The 11,686-nt window shown below is 45.5% G+C and overlaps 2 protein-coding genes across 2 annotated transcripts in view; one reads left to right on the top strand and one right to left on the bottom strand.

Moving 5' to 3' along the window:
* Positions 1-4,824: 4,824 nt before the first annotated feature.
* On the bottom strand, positions 4,825-8,247 carry PDCD6IP (programmed cell death 6 interacting protein). Its single transcript, XM_075852498.1, has 2 exons — positions 8,116-8,247; positions 4,825-8,001 (listed from the first exon to the last, which is right to left on the bottom strand). Exon 2 carries the CDS (start codon positions 7,856-7,858, stop codon positions 5,261-5,263), a length of 2,598 nt encoding a protein of 865 aa, XP_075708613.1. The 5' UTR covers positions 7,859-8,001; positions 8,116-8,247; the 3' UTR covers positions 4,825-5,260.
* RAB20 (RAB20, member RAS oncogene family) overlaps positions 7,329-11,686 on the top strand; it is a 33,990-nt gene continuing 29,632 nt past the window's right edge. Inside the window, exon 1 of the mRNA XM_075852499.1 lies at positions 7,329-8,671. Within this exon, the coding sequence (XP_075708614.1) occupies positions 8,497-8,671 (175 nt within the window). The 5' untranslated portion in view covers positions 7,329-8,496. The remainder of the gene's footprint in view (positions 8,672-11,686) is intronic.

The raw sequence follows: 11,686 nt of genomic DNA, 5'->3' as shown, positions 1-11,686 counted from the left end.
AGCGATTTTTTCTAGAAAGTGATAAAAAGTCTAGGTGTAGCCATAGATATTTGTTATCAGAACTTGTCAATTTCAATAGGATACCTTCTTCCTTTCTGTCCTGAAAGTGCAGGAGAGGAAGATGGCAGCTTTGACGCCTAATGCACACGACTGTTGTGTGCCGGCCGGGTCCGGTCACCGATCCGTGGAAAGATAGAACATGTCCTATCTTTCCACGGATCAAAGAGTCGGGTCAGTTTTCATGGACCCGATTCACCCGCTAAAGTGAATGGTTCCGTGAAGACTATCAGGGGCCACTCTGATGCCGTGAAAAACGGCCCGAGTGGCACTCGGTCATGTGCAACTGCACTTAGAATTGTGGATCATGGATTTGCAGGTTTATGGGTTATATTTACATGCATCAATAAAAATAAATTAAAAAATTGCAGTCGTAATTTTAGAAAACAAGGTACTATGAAAATGTTCCTAAAGCGATTATATAAAGATAGTTTGCGCAATTGAAGGCAAATACATGACAACACCCGCAACTAGTAGGTTATGCTGCTGTTTAAGGAAAAAAATAACTGGAAAATGCCCTGAAAACAACTGGTTTTAACCAGACAGGATGCATGGGATTTTATAAAATCACTGACTACAGCGTAACATCTGGCTACTACAGTAATAAACCGCACAGCGAAAACGCCACAAGAATACAGCCTAAATTGGCCATACACATTATAGCTGTCGCCAGCAGCGCTCTCTCTCTCAACCTTCAAACATACATTCTTGGCTAATGTGCAAGTTTAGTTCAGTGGAGCGGGGAATAACCTGCTGCCCGAGGCTCATCTCCTATGAGAACAGTGGAGCAGGTATGTTAGAATTGAACATGCTTGATCTGTCACCTAACAACTGCCAGATGGTCTACAGATGGTTCAGGCAACCTTAAAGGGGTTGTCCGGCCACGGGGTGGTTTTTCACACGGATGACCCAACCACAGGATAGGTCATCAGTAAACGATCGGTGGGGAACAGACAGCCTGACCCTGCACCGATCAGCTGCTCCGGCTGCCTCCACGCACCAGAGGTTATGCAGTGGCCGGTCAGTAGCAGATGACTCCGTACACTTTATAGCGGCCATGCTGGGTTACTGCAGCTCTGCTCCTATGCAATTAAATAGGAGCAGAGCTGCAGAACGGCTGCTCTACTGTGACTAGAGCCACCTACTTCCAGCACGGACATCCAGTGCCCAGAGGCAGCTAGAGCAGCGGATTGGTGCAGGGTCCGGTGGATAGATCATCAGTATGAAAGACCACCCCGTGCCCGGACAACTCCTTTGTATATGGTCAGCTTGGGTGGCAGACGTCTATTTCCCTGCTTGTGAACTTACCTTATTGCAATACTTTATTGACACTATATGATAAAGGTAGATCTGTCATACGAATATACTTCTCTATACATAAGGGCAGCATATTTCAGTGACAGATCCACTGGGCTATTAGATCCTGATTAGTCTTGAGAACGAAAGACCTTAGTAGGCGCTTGGAATAACTTTTTTTTTTTTATACCAATTGCCACTGAGCAAAACTATGTCCAATCCCCACACTACTATAACAAATGAACATATATATATTTTTTTATGCGATAAGAAGCCAAAACATGGAATAAATTCTTGACACTGGTCCTAGACTCAGTACATTTCATATGGTAAAAGCTGTAATGTTTTTTTATTTTGTGTATACCGCTATATTACAGACTGTCCTGTGGGACATGACTGCAGTTTGATCTTTTGTATAACGAGTAGGACCAATGGCATTATTAACACCCCCCAACATTCTTGTCGCAGGACCATCCCGTAACCCCTTTAGATGCCGGTCCTGCAGTGAAACATGTCGGGGGGCATCGATGGTCTTTTAATCATGCCATTGGTCCTACTGAATATACAAAAAAGAGTGGAGTTCATTTCCGGAAACAGCTTTTAGGACACACTTATGGTACGTTCAGACGTGGACAATTTTTGCAAAATCCATCTGCGACAAAAACGACATATGTTACATGCAGGATTTAGCAGCTAATTTTCTGCAGGTTTTAGCCAATGCATTGCAGATGCCGAAATCTGCACTGAAGATCTATTTCTTCTGCAACAGAAGGAGCATGCTGCGGATTAGAAAATGTTTTATTGCAGATTTTTTCTGCTACATGTAGATGGAGTTTTGAATGCTCTATCCACTGGTATTGCACTGTAAATTGCTGCGGATTTGCTGTGGCACCACAAATCAACAGCAAATTCGCCACATCTGAATGTACCCTCAGGCTGGAATCACACACGCAGATTTTGGGGCAGGTTATTCAGCCAGAGCAGGGAGTGGATATAAGAGGAAGGAAAAGTAATTAAAGAAAAATACTCATACATCTTTTTTGTATCCACTCAAAACTGCATGAGTGATTTCAGCCTTAGGCCTTATTCACATGAACATTGATTATGTCAGTGTGACAACCGTTAAAACAACGGCAGTCACACGGACATATGTAATTCAATGGAGTGTTCACATGGCCGTTGTGTTTCAACAGACCGTGTGAAGGGTCAGTTAAAAAAAAAATAAAAATAGGACATGTCCTATTTTTTTGGGCACTTTTTAGTGCGGCCAGATGTTACAGTAACGTCTAAAGTAAAATATAAAACGCACTAGATATTATAGGATTTAAACCCACACAAGTATTCCATGAAAACACTGCACCTGAGAGAAATAACCGGAATCATCCTCAGAATATCTCAGCAGCGCAGCTCAGGCTTTGGTCCTTTCATTTCAAGTGATCATGTTGCAGCAAAAACAATTTAGGCCTCTTTCACACAGCCGTATTTTGCATCAGAAAAACATGTGTTGGACCCACTCCTGGTTTTGGCTTAAAAATATTGATTAAAATACGGCTGTGTGAAAGTGGTCTTAAAAAAACAAAACCGTTTTCACATTATGACCTACTGTGCACAGAAATGCGGCAACATTTTCTTGTGGAATAGGTAGGTGGGTGGCCAACCACTGAGACCCATACTCATCCTGATGAAATTTCCAGTGGAGAGCTGGCCATGCATCTACAATTACTCCGAGGTCCGTGTGACGTATGGAAACAGCTGTAAATGCTCAGCTGTTTCTGTTTACTTCAATAGAGCGTCCATAGTACACGTCATAATTATTCATGAAGAAACCCTGCTAGGGTAAGGCTCCACGGGGGCAATATTGACGACGTCATGCGGCCATAAGGGAATATGCATTAATGGCCTAATGATTCTGCAGGTAAACCGCAACACCACGTGGTCATTAACAATTAATTTGAAAACCGCGTTTATTAATGGTGTGTAATTCTGCAACCGGTTTCTCTCTTTGGCTATGTTCACACGCTTAGCAAAAAACGGCTGTAAAACACAGAGATGTTTTTAACGGAAAATAGCCTTTGATTTACAGCAGTTTTTTATGCATCAAGCGTTTTTGATGCTTTTTTTACGGCTGTTTTGAGCAGTTTTTCAATTGACCCAATGAAAAACTGCTCCAAAAACGACTCAAGTGACATGCACTTTCTTACGGGGCTTTTATTTACGCACCGGTTTTAAAAACGTTCACGTAAAAAACGCCCCGTGGGAACCGAATGCCATTTTTCCCATTGAAATTAATGGGCAGATGTTTGGAGGCTTTCAGCCCCTGTATTTTCAGCCATTTTTCGGCCCGAAAATCGGCTGAAAATAGGCCGTGTGAACATACCCTTAAAGGGTAAAATTTGTGGTCAAATCTGCATTAAATCAGCCCTCTGAAGTGGCAGACAGCAGAATTTTTTAAATGCAGCTTTAGATGTGACTGGAGTAAGACACTTTATATTATAAAATCAATACTTTATATACAGATTAAGGGCTTATTTAGACGAACGTATAATAAGTGCGTGCAATTTTCACGCGCCTCGCACGGACCTATGTTAGTCAATGGGGCCGTGCAGACAGTCTGAGTTTCACGCAGCATGTGTCCGCTGCGTATAACTCACGACAGGTCCTACATTTGTGCGTTGTTCGCGCATGACGCACCCACTGAAGTCAATGGGTGCATGAAAATCACGCGCAGCACACGGAAGCACTTCCGTGTGACGCACGTGATTCGCGCAACAGCAGTAAAAACTATGAATGAAAACAGAAAAGCACCACGTCCTTTTCGGTTTACAAACAGAGTGTCATAATGATGGCGGCTGCGCGAAAATCACGCAGCCTCGCATCATACGCTGCTGACACACGGAGCTGTTAGGTACCCTTTGCACGCGCAAAACGCACACGCTCGTGTAAATCCGGCCTTAACCTGTTAATGACTAAGTGCTTTTAATATATCCACAAAAACGTTATAAAAAAAATGCAGTGTTTGAAGGCTACAATTTCCCTAAGTTTATTAAATTACTCCACCAGTGCATTCTTAGTGATTCACCTCTAAGAAACATATACACAGGGCTATAGGAATATGTTATGCACAAGACTCCTTGGCATAAATGTCAATAAAATATTCCAGTCAGGCTTATCTGACCCCAAGATGACTGATATGAGGACACGTTTGCGGTGAGGCAGACAACCGGGTTATGAAATTATAAAAATGGTTACATATACTGTGAAGGTCACCAGAGATATTTTTTTATATATTGGAGAATATTTGTCATTCAGGTTTATATGACCTCTATAATCATGGCTAAAATTATTGTAAGGCCACATGTATCAATATGGCCAAAAAAGGCACCGACATCCGGTTTTACGGCAAATCGGTGCGCTTTTCAAACTGAAAAAAAAAAACGTTCAAATCCAAGAATTACACATCTTAGACCAACATTCTGAAACATTGCTATGCTTTTTTACATTTATTTTCATTATGATGATTTACAAGGCTTGTGATTAATAGACAAAATAGCATACAATAACTAACTGTAAAGAAATAAAGAGTAAAAATAGGGAAAGAAAAAAAAAATAGAGAACTAACAACCAAAATTTTAGATATGAAAGAGCATAGGGTTACCAGAGATTGCACATTACCAAAAAAATTCTCTGTATCAGCTCAAGAAGGTCATTTTCATTTATCAGGCAAAACTATGAGTCACTTTTATTCTGATCACGTCTCAGCAGAACAGGCAGAAATGGCTTAGTGCATTCAGAAGTTTAGCTCAAACAGTTCTTAGAACTTAAGATGGGAAATTAGGGACTTGTATATATTATACAGCGCACTTACTGCCACTGAAAGTTACTTTTTCAGATTTATTTTTGTCTACACTTATTGCTGAGGTGGGAAGAAAGGTGGCTGTGGGCATGGGTAACCAGATGGCTGCGTTGGGTAAGGTGCCTGGCCAGCCTGTGGTTGGTATAGATAGGGTGGCATGGTTTGGCCATACATATATGGACTATAGCCAATAGGCATCCCATAATACCCGGTGTATCCTGGGTAGTTGTTGAATGGAGGACCCTGTGCCTGTGATGGAATAGTGCCCGTGAGTGGCTGCGCAGGTGCTGGAGCAGTAGCACCGGCTAGGGCGGGATTAAAATTCTGAGCTGCACTAACAGGGACTGGAGCACTTGTAGGGACTGCTGGAGGAGGGGGACGTGGTGGGGGCTGCTTGTTAGTATAGACAGTTCTTGGTGCTGGTGTTGGAAAGCTTGATGTGCCACCAGTAGAAGATGAAGCAGCATTCTGGTAACTTGGTACAGCTGGCATTGATGGGGCGCTTGGCTCTCTGGCAATACTCTGCTGCAAATCCTTCAGTAATTCATCTCTTTCGGTCTTCCGGGCAAAAACAATATCACTGCATTTACCTTGGAATTTAAGCAGAATTTCTGTAAGATCATTGTAGAACTTGGTACCTTCTCTCAAGTTGGCTACAAGTTCGATGTAGCTGTCATGGCCAGCAGCTAATTTTTTCAAGACTTCTTCTCTTAAGTTGGCTTCACTGTTTGATTGCTTCATCTTTGAAAATTCCTGGTGAGAAACTTGGATTTGACCGATGAGATCCTCCTGCTTTGTAAGGTTCTTCTGCACTCGGTCAGTGTAGCCTCCATAGATTCGATCAAGCTCGGTCACAGACAAGGCTTCTTCACTGATGGCCCCATCTTGTGCCAAAGCTGTGAGAAATTTGGTCGTCATGTCAAAATTCACAGATTTAATATCATTCTCAAGCTGCTCTCTTTCTTTCTTAACCTCATCCAAATGGGCCAACAAGGACTTCAGGATGGTTACAACCTCACTGCCCTGCATTGTTTTGGCAGGGTTGGCAGAAGGAATTGATGCATTGAGATCAGCTTCTCCCTTACATAAGATTGCGATGGCTTCACGCTGAGACTGGTAACGCTCTTTCACAACGGCATCTGCCGTAACGGCTTTATCCAAAATATTGCGCATGTTGGCGCCTTCGCTTCTCAGGGGCTTGTAAAGTTCAATAGAAGGGGTTCTTTGCCATCTTTCTTTGAATTTGGATTTCAGCTCATTATCAGTTGCCTCTTCCTCATCCAGAAACTTGAGTGAGGCCTCCAGGATTTCCTTGTTTCGCAGGAGAAGCTCTGGAAGGTCTCTGATTAGTTGATCAATAGTCTGGATACCACCTTGCTCAATGACAGCCTTTGATTTCTGCAAAATAGACTGAGGTATACTGTCACCAGAAACATCTTCAATTGCAGCAGGAAGATTTAAAGAGGCTAGGACCCCATTACATAAGGTTGTGGCATCTCTCATCCTGGCAATTGTGCCATTGATCAGTTCAGCCTTTCTCTGGTTGTAGACACTCATTGACTGTTGTACAGCAAGAGGAACCATCTTCTCAAACAGGTCGGTGTACTTCTGGCTCAGGGGGATGGAGATAGGAGTTGGTTTCACAAGAGCAGCTTTTCCGATAGTATCGAGATCTTTTAAGTCCGGAACCCGATCGTGATAAATAAAATCGTTGTCTTTTTTGGCAGCCGTTAATGCACGGTTGACTTTGTCAGTCAGATCCTTGACGTTGACATACTCATCATACCTGGAGGTGACGGTTTTCACCAGATCTGCAGCATGCTGTAATCTGCCAATCTCTTCTCCAAATTTCTTCTGCTGCTTTGCCAGGACAGACTGGTGGTACTCTGCATGGGCTTGCATGATGCTGTGTTTGGCAGCCAGCACAGGGAACACCTCCTTGGGCAGAGCATCTTTGTACTGGCACTGCTTGAGGGCATCTCCATAGAAGTCAGCAGCTTGGTTGGCCAGCTTGGCTATGACTGCATCCTTCATTTTGTCTCTGGTGGCTTTGAGGAAGAAGACCTCTTGGGCCTGGGCCAGCATGATAATACTCAGGGTGCCCACGGTGTCAGGGGAGATGTCCACAGTGGGGTCCCGGTTTAAGGAGGACAGCACAGTGTCTTTGATGTGTGAGAAGGCCCCACTGGCCAGCTGGTAGAACCTGGAGGCAGCCTTCAGCGCTTCATCGTTGTCTAGGTTCTGCTCGGAGGCGATCTGACTGGCCAGGGCCCCGATGTTAAAGAGCACACAGGTCTTCTCATAGCCCAGGCTAGGCAGGCTGAGCTTCACCGAGCCGCCGAATATAGAGCCCTTATCAAACGCGTCTTTCCAGGTAAAGGTGAGACACAGCTGCCCTTCGGTGAACGGGAACTTGGGCTCTATGGAGCAGAGCTGGTCGTAGTACCTCAAGACTGTCTCCAGCGAGCTCTCATGTTTGTCCAGCGGCCTACCAACCGCGCTCTTGCGTAGCTTGTTCAGCTCGTCCACCGACCGACAGTACTCGGCCTGCTCTTCCCCGGACGGGTACGTGTTCTGGATGAACTTGGAGAGCGGCTTTACCAGGTCTAGCTCCGACGTCTTCTTGAGGGGTACGGAGATGAAGGCGGCCATGACTGCACCGCGTCCTTCTGGCTGAGAATACTAATATGAACGGCTGCGTTCTCTCTACCTCAGTATCGTCCGAGCGGGCGATGTTTCCGGGTGACGCCTCCTTCTCCTCCCGTGCTGCTCGGTCACACGGCTGGGTGAGTCACCTGAAAGAGAGTGCACTGTCATTTCCTGCTCCCGTGTCATGTAATACCCCTATAGACGTAGCCAGTGGCAGCACCTGTCATAGCAGACAGCCCGGCCCTACATCATATACGTACATGTAGACAAGATGTCAGCCGGCCTGGGGTCCCCAGCAACCAAGGCGCTCAGTAATAAGTATGCGGCGCCTCAGCCCTGCACATCACGGGGGAGGAGGAGGAGGAGCCCGCCCAGGGAGGAGACTGGATGAGGGAACCAACTTCCTGAACTCTTCCCTGTTTATGCCAAGTTAGCAAAGTTCTGCACAACTGTGATAAGTGTCTGCACAGCTGAGTGGCAGCACCAGAGGGGTCTCCACTATGTGCTGCCAGCTGCCCACCAACCCTGGCCCGGCACACTCAGGGCACTAGACAAGGCGCTATCTTTTATGGAAAATCCCGCTCCAGTCCTATTCTCCTAGTTACCCACTGCAACTGGGGACTCCATAGCTGTCTGGCATCATGATGAAGAAACCAGACCTAAAGGTGGTGCTTCTCGGAGACATGAATGTGGGCAAAACGTCCCTGCTGCACCGGTATATGGAGAGGAGGTTCCAGGACACGGTCAGCACAGTCGGGGGAGCGTTTTACCTCAAGCAGTGGGGACCCTATAACATCTCCATCTGGGATACTGCAGGTAATGCTTGTGTACTGCAGCCATTAAAGGGGCTCTCTAGCTACATGAAAAGAGCTCTTCATAACATAGTCTGGTAAAATGTGTCTCCGAACAGGGACAATGGCTGCAGAGGAATTTATTATATGTATATAGTTCATAGAGCAGCTTATGCGGAGTTGTAGCTGCAAGATCATAGCCCCCCAACCCGCATAGTGTTGTCGTTTTGTGTGGCAGGGGTCCTCCTTCATACAAGTCCTATCTATGATATCAGCGTTTCAGGACCAAATTTTATTGCAGAAAATATTAGTGAGAGAGCACATGGGGCGATGAAGTTTTAATAATGCGCTTTAATATTAAAAGATTATCCAGTACAGAATGCCAGGAATGAATGGCTACAAGAAGTTATTAGTGGTTGCGAATATTTCTCCAATGTGGGTCCCGGCTTTTCTCTGGCAGAATCCTGTTTTTGGCACACGACTTTCATACGGCTGTGTGAATGAAGCCTAATACTCCTTACATTTTTATATATATATTTATTTATTTATTTAGTATAGAAAACCTGTTACATGGGTTTGCTAGCAGGAATGTAGTGGTCTGTTATATATACATAAATATTCCCCATAGCTGCCCCCATCACGGTATAATGCACCCCATAGCTGCCCCCACCGCAGTATATTGCTCCCCATAGCTGCCCCCCTGCAGTATAATGCTCCCCATAGCTGCCCCAACGCTTTATAATGCTGCCCCCGTGCAGTAGAATGCTCCCCATAGCTGCCCCCGCGCAGTAGAATGCTCCCCATAGCTGCCCCCGCGCAGTAGAATGCTCCCCATAGCTGCCCCCGCGCAGTAGAATGCAACCCTATAGCTGCCATCATATCAGACAGCCCTCCTCCCATACCCAGTGTATCCCCCCCATATGTGCCTTATATAAAATAACATAATTACTTACCTAGCCCTGTTCCCCGACGGGTGGAGGATCCTTCTCGTCCTCTGCACTGTGCTGTAAGTGACTTGGTACAGGCAGGCGCGATGACGTCACTACATCGCGCCTGCCTGCGCCGAGCCGCTCACGGCACAGTGAATGCTGGAGCAAGGGGCCGTAGGCTCCTTGCTCCAGCATTGAATTCAACTGTATCTGCATCCTGACGACGTAGATACAGTTGGCACAGGAACCTTGGTGAGTGGCTCACGACCCCCCGCAGGGCTTCACACGACCCACAGTTTGTAACGTATTGTATTGTGCTGTCCTCTCTCCACCGCAAACACAGACAGCACAATGCAATTCATTACGGGCCCTGGGCTCAATATATATTGAGCGAGGACGTGGTGTTCAATCAACTGTGCCTCGTAAACCACGTGGTGTCCTTAACTATTTAGGGCCTACATTTAGAATATTGGCCAGGGAAATCTCCCAACGTTATGCACTGAATGTAAAACCCCTTAAGGTATAACCCAGCAGCATAAGTCCTACATAGGCCTGATGTTGTTTTGTCTGTTTTTTTTTTTAAAGCACAAACAGCTGTATACCGCATTCTTGCAGTGGCCCATTGTATAGGAAAGTGCCGCAGGCTGCGCTTTCCTATCTAGTTAAAAAAAAAACAACTAGATATTTCTGACAGGCCGATGCCAGAAATAACACTCTTTTGGCATCCATCGGGCCTATAGACACGTTTAGGGTATGTTCACACGCAAACTCAAAAACGTCTGAAAATACGGAGCTGTTTTCAAGGGAAAACAGCTCCTGATTTTCAGACGTTTTTTACAGCCTTTTTTGGAGCTGTTTTCTATAGAGTCTATGAAAAACTGCTCCAAAAACGTCCCAAAAAGTGACCTGCACTTCTTTTTCGTGGTCCGTTGGAACAGAATGCCGTTTTTCCCATTGAAATCAATGGGCAAATGTTTGGCGGCGTTCTGCTTCCGATTTGTCGGCCGTTTTTCGGGCGTTTACGGCCTGAAAAACGGCGGAAAATTGGCCGTGTGAAAATATCCTAAGTGCCTGCGCTGGGATCAAAATGCTGTGAACATCGCCTACGCTAAAAAGCCCTTTGGGGTTCAAGTTATTATTTTTTACTTAAAAGGGTTTTCCGAGTTATATAAAAAATTGGCCAATGTAGAAGGGATGCAAAGAAAAAAAGAAAGCCATTACTTACGTCACAGATTCCCGTCGTTCCAGTGCCGCCACTTCCGTCCCTCCCCGCCTCTGTATTGATATCGATGATGTGCTTGTATACCCACATGATCAATGCAGTCAATCACTAGTCTCAGTAGGTATATGGCACAGGATTGCGGAGTCCAGTGATCACGTGGGTATATAAGTACATCATCGCTGCAGCATTGTCAATAAACAGCGGCGGCGCTGGAATGACAGGTATATGTGAGGTAAGTAATAATTTTTTTTTTGTTTTCAACCCTCTTAGGGTATGTTCACACACACTAATTACGTCCGTAATTGACGGACGTATTTCGGCCACAAGTCCCGGACCGAACACAGTGCAGGGAGCCGGGCTCCTAGCATCATAGTTATGTACGATGCTAGGAGTCCCTGCCTCGCTGCAGGACAACTGTCCCGTACTGTAATCATGTTTTCAGTACGGGACAGTAGTTCCACGGAGAGGCAGGGACTCCTAGCATCGTATATAAGTATGATGCTAGGAGCCCGGCTCCCTGCACTGTGTTCGGTCCGGGACTTGCGGCTGAAATACGTCCGTCAATTACGGACGTAATTAGTGTGTGTGCACATACCCTTACATTGGCCACTTTTTTAAATAACTCTGAAAACCCCTTAGAGTTGCAGAGCATATCAGACCTTTTGCTTTCAAGTGCCGCATTTCTTGTAGGAATAGGTTACTGTGCCGTAATATGGTATTCCCAAAATAGACATTTATCACCTATCCACAGTATAGTTAAGTGTCTGATCCCACCAATCACTTTAGCGAGGGTCCCGAACTCCCCGTTCCTCTTTCCTGAACCCCCTGCAGTGAGGAGGAGCTTGAATGGAGTGGAGGATGACCACGTGCCCTGCTGCTCCATTCAATG

The sequence above is a fragment of the Rhinoderma darwinii genome, chromosome 2, assembly GCF_050947455.1.
Source record: "Rhinoderma darwinii isolate aRhiDar2 chromosome 2, aRhiDar2.hap1, whole genome shotgun sequence".
Lineage (NCBI taxonomy): Eukaryota > Metazoa > Chordata > Amphibia > Anura > Rhinodermatidae > Rhinoderma > Rhinoderma darwinii.
Note: the sequence above shows the minus strand (reverse complement) of the source record. Positions and strands in the feature narration are given on the sequence as shown.

What these genes read in the sequence shown, in the direction of transcription:
- PDCD6IP (XM_075852498.1), bottom strand. Translation starts at nt 7,858, where the DNA reads ATGGCCGCCTTCATCTCCGTACCCCTCAAGAAGACGTCGGAGCTAGAC.